The 14,733-nt window shown below is 42.6% G+C and overlaps 2 protein-coding genes across 3 annotated transcripts in view; one reads left to right on the forward strand and one right to left on the reverse strand.

Moving 5' to 3' along the window:
• The window catches only part of FXR1 (FMR1 autosomal homolog 1), a 33,819-nt gene extending 28,751 nt beyond the window's left edge, over positions 1–5,068 (forward strand). The window contains exons 15-17 of one of the 2 annotated variants that reach the window (XM_068200379.1): positions 621–701; positions 3,092–3,183; positions 4,049–5,068. In XM_068200379.1, the coding sequence (XP_068056480.1) occupies positions 621–701; positions 3,092–3,183; positions 4,049–4,219 (344 nt within the window). In that variant the 3' untranslated portion in view covers positions 4,220–5,068. The remainder of the gene's footprint in view (positions 1–620; positions 702–3,091; positions 3,184–4,048) is intronic. The other variant, XM_068200380.1, reaches the window with a different exon arrangement.
• Positions 5,069–6,345: 1,277 nt separating this feature from the next.
• DNAJC19 (DnaJ heat shock protein family (Hsp40) member C19) lies at positions 6,346–10,453 on the reverse strand. The gene is made up of 5 exons (XM_068200381.1): positions 10,043–10,453; positions 9,683–9,756; positions 9,263–9,342; positions 8,329–8,399; positions 6,346–7,055 (listed from the first exon to the last, which is right to left on the reverse strand). Exons 1-5 carry the CDS (start codon positions 10,443–10,445, stop codon positions 6,985–6,987), a joined length of 699 nt encoding a protein of 232 aa, XP_068056482.1. The 5' UTR covers positions 10,446–10,453; the 3' UTR covers positions 6,346–6,984.
• Between the last annotated feature and the right edge of the window lie 4,280 nt (positions 10,454–14,733).

The following is a 14,733-nucleotide window of genomic DNA, read 5'->3' on the forward strand; positions in this document are numbered from 1 at the left end:
GTCTGATTAAAGAAACACTCCCTCCATGGCAGTGCCATGGAATCTTCTGTTTACTGAGCTCCACTAGCCTTTTCATGTGCCTTTTTTGTAAAAACTGTCTGGAGACACCAAAGACTTGACTTGTTGTTTCCCATTGGTACTGCTGCTTTGATAGAAACAGTACTGTCAGATCAGCATTCTGTTTCGTCCTTGGTAACCTCAGTCTTGGTGTGGGAAAGCTCCTTAAGTAGCTGTTAATTTGTCTCTACCCAGCTTCTACTTAAGAACTTTCCTTCAGTAAATTCTCTGGATACTCACTGGGATGAGAATACAATCTGTTGCTTAATGTAGAAAAAAAAATCTGGGTTATGTTGCTAAAATTTGACATATGGTTACTTAATAAATGAAATCTGAGGTCATTAAGCACGTGCCTAAATGTTTTAATGAACCAAGAACAAAAAGTAAAATCTAGCTTTTGTGTTACTGTGTATGCTTTCAGTATAAAATTTTCTTTTAGCTTTTCTGTCTTACTTAGTCTCTGTCATTAACAGAAGCCATTTTAATTGCCCCATGCTGAAACTGCTGAAGAATTTCTTTATTTTATGATCAGAAATAGTTCATTATAAACTTTGCAATTGCAGATGATAGTGACAAAAAACCCCAGCGACGCAATCGTAGCCGCAGGCGTCGCTTCAGGGGTCAGGCAGAAGATAGACAGCCAGGTAATTCGAGTGGAGCTGTGGGTAATCTCAGGTCAAAAGCATGAGAGAATGTTGTGTCTGCTGTTTTACATAGAGCTGCATAATATCAAAAGGTTACTCAATAACTAATAAGACTACTAGATAAAGATGAAAGACATTTCTTCTACTAGGAAAACTTCTAAAATCTGTCTAATGAAACTAATTGATGTCTAACTTTTTGCTTGGACATACGAGTTACGCTTCTGATCCAGTTCTCGCTGAAGTCAATGGCCAAAGGGCTGTTGAGTTCTGTGGTCCAGGATCACGACAAACATGGAGGTTCATGGTCTGCACTCACTGCATCTGTGCGCTTGCACTGACTGGGACACAACCTTTTCAGCACTGGCTGAGCAGCAGTGTTGGAAGGGCAGGATGTGGGTCCTGGCAGAGCTCAGTGAGGGAACTCACGTGGGGTTTGCCAGCCCCACACCTGCATCACACTGCTGCTCTCAGTCCTTGGCTGTTGGGAATAGTTTAAGTCATCTGCAAATTGAGGGTGGGAAGGAGGAGGAATTTAAGTGAAATTGCATGTTTCCAATTTTTTGTTGTTGTGGCTTGTTGCATTTCTTTTGTGTGTACTAACACTTGAAATGTTGAAGGTGAACTGGCTAATTATCAATACAATGCCCTGTTTAGAAAATGCTTGTACATACACGGCGCAGGGTAGTAACAGAAGGTCTTCTAGATTGACAGGTTCAAAATTTCACCCATATTTGTCTTCCTTGTATCTGTGGTGCTCATACAACATTTGATTAAGAAGAAAAAAATTGTTCTATTGCGCTAAAACTTGGGGGAAGGAAAAAATCAAACACCCTACCCTCCTAAAAAACTTCAAACCCACACATTTCTTCTCAACATTCCAGTTTTCTTAGCAGTGATTTGTAAAGGGGCAGAAAAAGTGAAAAGGATTTCAGCTTTTACTTCTAAGAAACTTAGCCAGCAATGTAAAGGAATGTTAGTAATTTCTAGAAAACCATGGGAATTCTTTTAAATCTTAAATAGTCTAAGAACATAACAAAATTTCCCAAACAAGATTTCTTTGACATCGTTGTTAAAATGCTGTAATAATTAAAGTCTTCATAAATACCTAGAAAGTGTGAGTGAAATTAAGACAGAAGGAACTCTTCCCTTCTTCCCCTCCCCCCCTCAATGCCAACTACTATATTTCAGTCATTTAGCTCTATCATTTGATTTACACTGCTGTATGTTACGGTGCCTTATTCATAGAGCAATATTAAGAATGCACTGTGTGCATGAAACATGCTTCCTATTTACTAATATTAGAGGAGTTGGGTTCAAAACCTCATTTTAAAGAAAAAGTACTTTTTCTTTAGTGTAGAAACTCCTTTGGCCTTCAGAGTTTGGGAAGGACTCAGTTGTAAGAAGTCCATTTACTGTAACAGAAAATTCATCTGTTGTAGTTCCCAGTCTGATTTGGATTTCATGCACAGTCATTCCTAAATCCAGAAAAATAGCTCACCTAAATACCTGATACACTAAATACAAATGCCTGTACAGTTCAATAGGTAATGCTTGCCAACCCTAATGTGCTGTGCTCATCGGTGATACAAGTGTGTATTTAAAGTTGCAGTACTCTGTATTCGAAGGATAGGACTGAGTCTTGGTGTGGTTACAGGAGGGCAGGATCAGACAAAACCGGGCTACAGAACACGTGCTGAGGCGGTAAGGAGAGGTCAGAGAAGCCCTGGCTGTCCCCACTGAGTGCAGCTGTAGTGGCACAGACACAGCTGTGCTGCCCCTGCGCTGGGCTGGGCTGGCCCTGGCAGCACTGCCCGTGTCCACACATCCCACAGCAGCCACACCCAAGCCAGGGGACAGAGCTGATGGCACAGTGCTGGTGGCACTCTCAGTACCTCAAGGAGGGCAAGTTCCCTCCTCATTTGCTTCGTGATGTACCAAAGATTCGATGCCACATCATCCTAAGTGATTCCAGGCTCTGACCCGCCCCAGTTCTGGGCACTGCTTAAGTGTCTTCATTTCATTAGTGTGAAATTCTTCACTGCTCAGCTAATAAAACCCCAGTGACACACACACAGTCTGTAGTTCAAAGAGCTGCAGCCAAATCTCTTCATAGTACAGAAAGCCCTTCTCCAATAAATTCTGCAATTGGACCAAAATTGGTTTTATTAAGAGTCTACCTTCAGATCATTGTTACCACCAATTTTAGTGAAAATTGTTTTTAACAACAGAAACAAATTGATCCTTGCTGTGTGGTTGATAACCTGTAAGTGTGAAGGCCTTTTGTGAGATGTCTCCCAGTTTTAGAGCGTAACTTGTGCAGAAAAGACGTGAAGGTTCATGCTGAATTGACTGCTGATGTGAGCATCACTGTGATTTTTTTCCTTGAACAGTAACAGTAGCTGATTATATATCACGAGCTGAATCTCAAAGTAGACAGAGAAACCCTCCAAAGGAGACAGTAGCCAAAACCAAGAAAGAAACGGTAAGATTTTTTTAATGTGCATTTTTTTTATCCTCCCTTGCAGCAGAACAGTAAAGGCATGAAGGCTTCAGTTAGCTCACCCTTATTTGACTTACAAGTGCATTTGATTTCAAGAACAAGTTACTAAAAGCAAAAGGGCCCAGAGTAAACAGAACTGACAATAATTTGTTGACTTCTGTTGCAGATTTTAGGGCCCGAATTATGTCTGTACACATTTTAAAATATTATACTTTGTAATGTTGCGCCATGTAATAAAATGTTCAGATTGCCATGGTAAGTCTTGAGAACTAATCTTAAAACACTTTAGGGATAGAGGATACTATGTGGCATTTTTAGTGACTTGTATAAACAAGGAATTTAGATTATTAGAAGGAATTAATTTTACAAAGATTGTATGGTTTTGATCCTATTTCCTTAAAGGATCAGAGTGGCATTACATTATCCTGAAAAATAATCAGAACTGAATAAAGCAGAATTTCTTTACTTCTAAAGTGCCAGTGTATTGCCACAATTATGTAAGAAAGATTCATTAGCAAAATGTCATCTTGCTATAGACCTCAAAAGGGGTGTAAAGCTCAGTTTTTCAGTAAACTCCTTCATGGGCTTAGACAAATAGAAATAAATAAGCATTCTGGGTGTGCTGGGGGTGTGCAGACCTGGGGTTACATTGGCATGTTTTCCTCAGAGTGGCTGATACAGAAGTATCCCATAAACCACAAGGTAAGTGATCAGATGCTTTAAGTGACAGGATGTAGGCTCAGACAGACAAGAGGTGTTCCCTCTTGCTGTGTGAGCCAGAGGGAAACTCAGATTACACTGTATCGTTATGGAATTTTTAATACTCCCCTCTGCTTGTTTTTGCAAGGCAAAAGATGCGATTGACGAAAACAGCCCTTCTGAAAAGGCAGTGAATGGTCCTGCCACCACCTCTGGGGATGAGCCTTCTAAACTACAGCACAGCCCTGATGAAAAGAAAGTCACTGTTCAGGAGGATGGAAATAATCAGGAAGAAGCAGTGCTGAATGGTGTTTCATAAACTGAAGTTCCTAGTTTACAGTTCTTTTACATTACATTTAAAATAGTGCTTGTATAAGCTTGCCAAAGATAGAATATGGATCGCCAGTCTTGACACCGCACTTTCAGTTCCTCCATTTTGGAATACAGAAAGGGGAGGGATCCTGGAGAAATCATATGTTAAACATACTTTGACACCTACTGTGTTATAAATATATCATCAGATGTGCCTTGAGATAGTATATGTAACATTTAAATAAACAAAATTGCTGGCTATAGGAAATGTTATTTTGTTTTCAAAATACGGCAAAGATGTGAGGGGGATCCCTAACATAATACTCTTTATGAAAGCATTAGCTGCTTTTGTTACATTTTTAATAATATGCAACCACTTCTTCACCTGAGGAATACTAGAAAGAAATGCAGTCTAAAATATTTTGCACTGAAATGTAATTTCTCCATTAGTTTAGTCTGGAAACTGGTCTGTTTTAATACATGTTTTTTAAATGCTGTATGTAGAGGAAAAATCTGCAGACCACTGGAATGCATTTGTTAAATTCTCATAATCTGCAGGGATACTGGGTGACATTGGCAGTGACTGTTCTACATTGAGGCTTTGTTTGGTTTATTTATTAAACTGTACAGTATTTAAAAATCAAACATAGCTTTAGTTAACACTAAGCTGAATTAGTCATGTCCATTAAGACATAACCTGAACTACTGAAAAGATCAATTTCCAGAAAGTTTATTCTGTATAAACTACATATGTTAGTCCTTAGTAGAGTATTTTTATTTTTGTTTTTGGTTGTTTGATGTGCAATATGTTTTTTTTGTATGCTGGTAGTAAAAGAAAATAAACTTTGATCTTCCATCTCTTGACTGTTTCTATCGGAAATTTAAATTACTATTGACTTTAAGGTTTTCAATCTGTAAACTAACAATGGAAACCTACTTGTGAGGCAGCTTGAACCTCAAACTATTTTTCGTAAGAGTTTCTAACATGCTGATCTTCCTTTTGTTAAGGTAGTGGTGTCAAACACCAGTTAACAAGTCTAAAACCAGACTCCTTACCTTGGAGAGTTGCATAACCTGACTAACATATATAGGCATCAATGCAGATGTAGTTTTTGGTCAGTTAAAGCATGGCACCCCCCCATCTTTCAGGTATATGAGCCAGAGCAAGGAAGCACAAAACAGGTGTGGAAAAGCATCTGGGTAGCAAGGAGGTGTAAGAAGTCAGAGCAATGGGCAGCATTGAAGTCGTACTTACTTAATGAAAAAAATTGTCTTGCCTGATTTTGTCAGAATGACAAAACCAAGAGTTCTAAACCAGCAGCTCTACCTGACAGAGCTACAGCCAAGCTGTCCCAAGCAGACCCGTGTGTGCATTTGTCATAGCACTTCAGTGGTGGACTCAGCAACAGCTTTCCCTCTGGTACAACAGACCCAGTTAAAAGTTGTAACTGAAGTGTGCACAAGTATCTCAGCTGATAGGACAGAAGTGGAGAAATTTTTTAAAAAAGTTATGTAACAAGGCAGTAGTGTTTGGCTGGGAAATACTAAGTACAGAAACATTTTGCATATGGCTTGGCATGTGCTGGCTCCAGAAATGTGCATGGTGGTGTTCCAGCTGTCCTTCACCCTGCTTTAAATTCTGTAGCAGAGCAAAGTTACTGCCTTTCTGGGGAGGTTGTAATATTACCTATTTGATCTTTTCTCCTAAAGGCACCTGACTCAACATTACTGTTGTAATCCTTCTCGAACAGTCCAGAACTCATCCACAGCAATGGCACAGCAGGCAGCACTCACAGGATGAGATGCTTCCAGCAGCACTCCCAAGTCCAGGTTCTGGCAGTGGAAGCTTTTAGCCCCACTGTGTTTATTCCCAGGTGGGCATTAACTCCCAGAGGTGCTGTGCAGGGTTTTGCTGTAGTGGCAGAAACACTGGGAAGATTCTTGGAGTATGACAGAGCTCCCTGGCCCCAGCTCAGATCCTCACGAGCTGCTGGGTATGAGAAGCTCCACAGAGCATAAATCCAGCTCAGGTATCAGCAACTGATGTAAAGAGTTCCTGTTTCACTATAAATACAAACCTCACTGTGCGAGTTCTGTCTTTGTAGTGTACAATAATGTATAAAACTACAGGACTTCTATTACAAATACAGAATTTATTAAATGCTATTAAAACCTGTCCAAACTAAAAGTTACTAAAAAAATCTGGGGCATTCCAGATCCATCAGTAACACTTAACCAACCTTGTTTTTCACAAGGCAAGGACAAGGGAGTACATTGTTTCCTGTACTTTATTTCTCCAGGCAGAGGCAACCACACATTTCTCCCAGTTCCTCCTGTCCAATAAATCCTCTTGGTTTTTCCACCCCCTTCCCAAACAGGTTCAGTGTGCTAATTTTAGCAGATGGAAGAGCAGCAGCGTGAACTTTAAACAGGGCCAGTTCAACAGAAATTAGGTAACAGCATGTGAATCTACCTGTGCCTGGTAACACACACTGGCTACACCAAGTTCTTGCTTTCAAGCACTGAAAATATTTCTGAGTGGCAGATTTTGCTGTTTAATAAAGAACAGCTGTGAAAAATCTTTAAGCTTCACTCCCTCACATAGTTCCAAAAAGAAGTGACCAAGTGGGGAGGGAAGTACCTCCCTGGATTCGTATTTCCAGCTCCATTTATATTAAGTCAAAGACTGACATTAGAACTTTTCTTAATCCATTTATCAAAAATAATCGTTTGCAGGGACAAACCCTCTGACTGAGTCATTTTCTTTGTCATTCATTTTTTAGCTTGGTCTTCTAGTAGATCCTTAGCTTCATTGATTTTGGCTGCTACATATGGAGATCCACCTGGAAGAAAGAGAACCTCAGATGAAAAAAACCCCAACATTTGTCTCCTGTGTTGATAATAATGCCACAGGACACAGGAAAAAAGAGGCTGAGGTTCTGCCAGTTGAAGAACAAACTGGACATGACTGAAAGCACCTGAGTTCACTCACAGTCACTGCAGGAGCTTGGTGTCACACCACTCGTTCCTTTTAGGCTGCTTGTATTTTCCTGGAGTGGTTTTTTTTCCCTCCAGTTTTATCAGTCATAAATGAATTGGTCACCACTGACTTAGCACAGTCGGTGACTACAGAGGCACAGAACTAACAGGTCTGCAGATAATCCTGCCCAGCATAAAGTGCTGCTGTACCAAGGTTCAGTTTTCAAACAAGGCAAAAAATTACTCAGGGAGACAGAATCCACATGAAATGCACCAACACTGTAAAGCCATGAGGTACAGTGGCTGTGTTGGTAGCATATATACCATTAATTGCACTATAATGTTTTTCTTGAAGATTAATTTAACGTGTTTAGGTCATGTACAAAACAAAATGCTGTTTTTATCTCATGCATGTGTTCAGTAAGGTTAATTTTGAAGGTAACTTTCATTTGATATTACCTATGAAAGGCATATCCCCCATGGACTATTTTGGATTTTGGTCCATAGAAGTAAGGAATTCAACAGTCACTTTAAAGGAAGCCATTTTACCTTTTAAGCAATGATTAAGAAGTTAAATGTCAAACACCAACACATGATTCTGACTCACTGCACAGAATTTAGAATAGGTATAGGTGCCCTGAGTTACTAACTTGGAGCATAACTAGATTCTGAGCCTTCAGAGTACCACAAACAGGAATACTTCATCATTTAATGTCTCCAGCAGCTGTGGAAGGCTCAGTATTTGCCATTTATGGGGAACTCCCGAGGCATTCCCATGGACTCAAACCTTCAAGTGGGATATAAAACACACAAGGGTACTCTGGGTTTTCATCTAAAATTAAGGCAATTTTAAGTCTCACTCTAACAAACAATATTCTACACTGGTATTCACAGAAGAGCAGCTAACAAACTGACCTGCTCAATCTGTCTGCTTGCTCTTAAAACATCCATGCTCAAAAATAAGCTCTAGACCCACGTGGATTAAGGCACCCTAAGATTTTTTTTCACTCAGTTTTCTGTGGGTCTTTTGGTAGTTGAGGTGGTTATGTATCACTGACTTCCTCCCTACACAATTCTATTAATCTTTGTTAAAAACATGTATTAACTAATCAACAGGACTTAATTTCCTTTCCTTACCTTTATCTGGATGATTCAGAAGCATAATCCGTCTATGAGCTTCTCTAATTTTATTTCTGTTGGCTGTAGGGCTTTGAAAGAGAGAGAAAAACTGACTTAAGGGATCCTCATGAAATTCCCCAGATCATCAAAAGGTGTCTGAGAACAAGTGAGCACTCTGTCTTACCCATAAATTCTCTAGCTAACATGTATGTTTCTCTTTTCCTACCACTGATATGTAGTGTCTAAATCCTGGAGAGGCTTTCTAGGGTTTTTCCAAAACACTGTATGCTTGAGCAGTCTAAAGGGATGGGGATCACCCACACCATTAAAAAGAAACAGAATTACATTGTAACATTTTTTTGGGGAAGACTTCCTAAAGGCTGTAAGACAAAAAAAAAAAAAAAAAAAAAAAAGCTTGATTTCTTAAGGTAAAAAAACCTCCAGAACCCCCAAAAAAATTCACAACTGAAAGTTCTTATTTCTGTATTTGGCCTTAAGTGTTTTGGCAAGGATTGCCACCATAGTCAGATCTACAAGGTTACAAGGTTCCAGAAGTGATGAATTTATTCCAGACCCGAGAAGTGGGTTTGCAGCACCTTCACACTGCATCCACCTGAAACTCCTCAGCGCTGACAGGAACCACAGGCTAACAGCAGAATCATGTTCCTCACACCAAGTGAACCCCGGGCTCCCTGAAGTGGCTCATTTGGACCACGTGTGGCTTTGGAATGTGCAGATGTCTGGAAGTCCACACAGAATCCAACCAAACTCAAGTGCAGCAAAGAACCCCCAAAAAGCACAGAAAGTCCTGAACAGCCACTTCCTATTTCCTGACTTGGCAGTGACGCTCCCAGGGGATGCTGGGCACTGGATGACTTTTCCAAACAGGGCCAGCTGGGAGGAGACATCACTGCCTGCTGTTCACCTTTCATTTCTGATCAATTTCCTTTACCTCACTCCTAGTATTAAAGCTGCTTCTCGTTTAGTCATTTTGGGTTCAAATCCACCTCTGTAATAACCACCACTGAAGGCCTGAAAAAGAAAACTTATTAGTTTAAAGCAGACTAATTTCTAAGTATCAGTTAAAACAATTCATTGATTTCGTAGCTGCTGAGCTTTTAGTCTGTAAAAATGGCAAAACTTCTCACTTGTAATAGGAAATTCAGTTGAAGTAGAGCATCATTATTTAAATAATTTGTTAAACGTGCCCAAATAAGTTCTCTATTAGCCCATCACCACCTGAATTGCTGCAATTAATTGTTGTTACTGACAAAATACAGGAGAAAATACAACAATGCTATACAGAAACAACAATCTGCAGTTATTTCACCACATAAAGTTTTAAATAAAAAGATAATAATTTAAAACTCACAGATTTTGGTAGGTTTTGAAGGGCTTGTTTTACCTGTGGCTCCATTTGCTTCAAAGCTTTTACTGCATAGCGACCTTAAAGAGACCAGCGTTGACTGAGGTTAAATACAGTTCCTTGAACAAACATTTACCAATTCAGTGCCACTGGTAACTTGTGGATAAGAGTGAGGAATAGACTTTTTTGGGACACGAAATAGTAAGAACTTCGATCTTTTGTTTCATTACAGCCATTAACAGAGGCTCTCCCAGAAGAGTGCCCCGTACCAGCCATTAAACTCCCTTGAACCCGCCCTGAAGCCCGGCTAAGTGCCCCGGGGGGTGCGGGTACAGCTGTGTTCGGTGTCCGCCCGGCCCCACACACCTGCGAATCCGGCTGCCGCTATGGCCAGGCCGACCGCCACCATCGTGCTGGCCTGCATGGAACGAACAGACAGGGTTTGTTCAGCGCTGGACAAGGGCAGCAGCCCCGCCGGCAGCGCAGACAGCGGCTCGGACACGCCGCCACCAGCCTGACACGGCACGGCGACCGTGACACGCTCAGCTGCGGGCACGGCGCCCGCGGGGACACGGCGAGGGCAGCGGGGCGGGGACCCCCGAGCTGTGGGGACGAGGGGATCCCGGCGCGGCGGCGCCGCGTTCACCGCGGGGGCTGCGGGGCCGAGAGCGGAGCCAGCGGCCTCTGCGGGGCCCTCGCTCCGCGGCCAAGGCCGGGCCGAGCCCCCGGGAGCCGCCGGACCGGGCACGAGCAGCCCCTCACTCACCATGTCCGCACCGACCCGGCCCGCCGCAAACCGCGGCCGCTGCCGTAAAGCGCGGGGCGGGAACGGCGCCGGGAACCGCCCCGGGAACGGGCGGGGACAGGGCCCGAGGGGCGGGGGCAGGGCGTGGGGACCCGGGCTGCGCAGAGCTCCGAGTCGCGGCGCTGTAAAAGTGTTCGTGCAGACCTTACTGTTAGTGTGTGTGATCAAGCCATTCCGACCCTGATCCAGAGGCTTATCTCACGCCAGATTCTCTTTTTCGCTTTTTCTTGAAATAAAAGTTGTTTTTCAGTCCCTCCTGAGGTGAATATGTCCAGTTCTGGGCTCCTCGGTACAAGAAAGACAAGGAGCTGCTGGAGAGGGTCCCGGGAGGCACAAAGGTGGTTTGGGGCCTGGAGCATCTCTTGTGAGGAGAGACTGCGGGACTGGGCCAGGTTAGTGTGGGGAAGACACCTCTGACAGGGGATCTCATCAATGCACATAAATGTCTCCAGGAGGATGGTGCCCGACTCTTTTCCGCGTTTCTCAGCAACAGGGCGCGGAGCAATGGCCATAAACAAACGCAAGGAGTTTCACCCCGGCGTGAGGAAAAGCTGATAGGCACTGCGGGCGGCAGAGCGCTGGCACAGGCTGCCCTGGGAGGTCACGGCTGCCCCTCTCAGCTGCGCGCGTTCCCGTATCACCTGCTCCAGGCGACCCTGCTTTGTTAGGGGGTGGGACTGGATCATCTCCAGAGGTGCCTTCCAGCCTTGACAGCTCCGTGATTCTCCCATTTTCCCCGTCTTCCATGCCGGTGATGCGCTGAGCTCCCTCCGCCGCCTCCCGCGCTAACGGAGCCTCCGGCCGGCACGGCTCCGCACGGGCGGCACGGGGCTGGCCTCGCTGAGCATTGCTGCGGAACGAGCGGCAGATACAGGCGTGGCACTCGTGTTTGGGAGCTATTAGCAGCGTAGCAGCACGGCAGTCGAGTGTCCGTCTGTCTGTCCCTGGCTCTGGTTTGAAGGTGCGGTTTTGGAAGCTGAGGAGCTCAGCAGGGAGACCTCGCCAGCCTTTAGCACCGAGGTCCTGCTGCAAATGAGCCGGAGCCCAAGGCTCAGAGTCCTGCTGTCTGACTGACCCTTAGTGAAAGCTTTTCTGCCATCCCCTGTGCTTGTAGAACTTGTCACTGACCTCGGGGACTCCCAGAGGACCCACTGGCCAAAGCCAGCTGCCTTTTGGCTGCTTAAGGTCTAGGATTCACAAGCCCTCACACAGCAGTTTAGTGTCACAGCTGACCCTTGGCTAAGAAACTTGCAATTTTGCTGGCTCGTGCACTGGAAGGCAGAATTTTCCTTCCTTGGTGTTTATTTTTCTATGAGTAATGAGTTCACTTTGAATGCGTCCTAATTTACTTTGCACCTGAATTGTTTTTCCCCCTAAAACTTCGAGTGCCTGATTTTATATCTCCTAAGGTAATGTTTGCAGCTGCCTCCTGCCTCTTTCCTTCCCTGTCATTCTACTAACACTACAAGGAAATAACCTGCTTTAAAAGGGATGGAGGACAGGTTTTGTTTAAGGTACTTGTAGTGTTATACAAGTGTTTCCTGAGGTGGAAGTAAAAGGAAACTTTTATGTTTGAAAAATTATTTTAATGCATTCGTGGCAGAACACTAGGCCCCTGACAGCCTGTAAAACATGTTCAAATATGGAAAGGGGAGCCAGCAAGTAGAAAACAACCAGATGATTTACTGGGGAAAATAATGTCCCTTCAGTAAAAGTAAAGGTGTACAGGTCTAGTATATAAAAGAGGATTTGGTTTTAAGATGTTTTCTTCTTTGTCCCTTTTCTAACAAAAAAGGCTGTTCAAAAAAACCTAAACCCACCAGAATGAAAAAAAAAAGGGTGATGACTTTTCTAGGGTATGGCTAGGATTTAATTTTTCATACCATCTGAACAAATAAGGCTTTTGCATGAGGATCAATTCTTCTATCTTGAAAGAACCTGCTAGATCCAAATCTTGGTGACCTTCAGGAGAAAACTATTTGAAAGGAAATTTTATTTTATTTCCTTCCTCTCTCTCCTCAGTCCCTGTTTAGAGGAATTGGTAGCTGTACTGGCGAAGGAGCTTTTGCAAATTTATACTTAGATGTTTTTTCTGTAGTGAAATTTCTCATCTTTAGAGGGAAACAGTAAACATAATGAAATGTGCAAACTGGGCTGGGAATGGGGTTGATAATGTACCTTATTCTTCTCCTGGAAAAGCCCTTCAAAGAAAATCCAGAAAGGGAGATCTCGGGATCTTAAGCAAGCCTGTTCTTGCTTAAGAGATTTCATTTTATTAAGGAGAAAAGAAAATTAATGGGAAGGGCTGGCAAGAGTGGAGGTGGGGTGGAGGAATTTGCATTATTGGTACATGTAATATACCAGCATCTGGACAAGACTGAGCCTAGGGGTGGAATAATTTGATTTTTATTATTAGGTGAAACAATACAGCGTATCAAGATGAAATGCCATAATTCCTTTAAAGCATGCTGAATATTTTTTTACACTTAGACAACTCAAGCTTTGTTTCTTCCCTCAGTTGTGCCTCCCTCTCAGAGCTACAGGAGAACTAGATGTGTCCCAGCTTGGACATCATGGAGAATGAAATCAAAGTTCTGTTTGATTTGCCTGGTGAGTTCATTTTACAGCACTTATTCCTCTGCTTCTTCTATTGCTCAGCCTTGTGGTGGGGTAGGGAAGGTCATTCCCAGGGGAAAATTACTGAGTTCTAATGGGCTCAAGTGAAACAGGTGCACTGCAGTTCTTATCCACCCTGAAGAATGTCTGTATTTGAAATCAGGAGGGAGGCAGAATTATTCAGTGTTTGAGAAATACACTCTCAGTTGGAGTATACAGCCTTTTATTTTGCTTGTGTTCCTAAACTGTTCCCTTTCTATTATCCAGAGAAACCCTGAAGCTTCTGTAGTTTCTTCTGTCAAGTGTTTTACCATACTGCTTTCTTCAGATTTCCAGTCTGGGATTAAAATGCCTCATGACAGAAGATTGGTATTGGAAGATTTATCTTATAGGATGATCCAAAGCATCTGGTACATGGTACATAAAGCAACTTTACTGTTTAACAGACTCTTTCTGCAGAAATCTGGCTGTACTTTCTCTTAACTGTCTTCCACAAAGTGAACAGAAGGTGAAACAGATAGCTGTGCTCTCAGAACATTTGTGGTGTAGCTGTCGAATGCCTTTAAGGCTCTTAAACATTGGTTTAAGTCAAAATCCCAGTTCTGTGTTGTCACATGCACAACTGGCCAAAGCTTACACTGCTTGTTCCTGTATGTGCAGTGACTGGACTACCAAGCTGTTAAAGGCTTGCAGAACTTCTACTTGAAGACACAGAATTTCTAAGGCATTTTTACACATTTTTAAAATATTTTAAGATACTTTTAATAAAAATTTAATTTAGATAGAATATCTTGGGGATTTTTTTCCCTGCAAAATTTGTTCCTGTTTTTTCCCCCTACTTTGGCTATGCCAGTCTGCCATTTATATTTTTCATATCTCTTTTCTTTTTCTTTTCATTTGTCCCTTTTCCAATTCTATTATCTTTTTGTGTGCCCAGCATCTGTACCACAGTACAATGCCACACTCTCTTACCTGTGGCTAAATGACCTTGGTATAGGTAGCATCGCTCTCTCATTAAGCTGGTAATCATAACTATTAGAGCATAGTGTGGATGACACTAATTATAAAGTGAGATTCTCCCACTTGGTAAGAATGGTTGTGGATTTTCTAATCAAACAAAGCAAGCTTTCAGTGTACTTTGACAGCAGGTGTGAAGCATGTGTAACTGGCAGGTAGCATATCCATGTTCATGGTACTGACAGGAGAACTGACTGACACAAGAGAATCTGACATACAGGGGCCATTACTTCACTCCCTGGCTGAGTTATAAAACAGGTAAGCTTGCTGGAAAGTGGTGGAGGGGCGAGATTTGTCATTGTAAATCAGTCACAAAGCTCCCTGAAGCTGAGCTAAGGAATATGGAATCTAGATGTGAGTATGTTTTCTTGCAAGAACTTTCAAAGTCAGGTTTGATACTTACCATTTCTTACCTGTATTGTTCTGGGTTATGCTTCTTATTGAGGGCCCAGTGAGGAGCATGAGAGAGCTTGAGATTAACAGAGAGTCTTTCTAATGACTATGACTCTGAAATTGTGCATAACAAGTGGTCTGGAAAATTGCAGTTCCTGCTGGAGTGACACTGAGCTGGCACAGGGCGCTGACATGCAGCCCCTCTAGTTTCAGTGTCTTTTACCAG

The sequence above is a fragment of the Anomalospiza imberbis genome, chromosome 10, assembly GCF_031753505.1.
Source record: "Anomalospiza imberbis isolate Cuckoo-Finch-1a 21T00152 chromosome 10, ASM3175350v1, whole genome shotgun sequence".
Lineage (NCBI taxonomy): Eukaryota > Metazoa > Chordata > Aves > Passeriformes > Viduidae > Anomalospiza > Anomalospiza imberbis.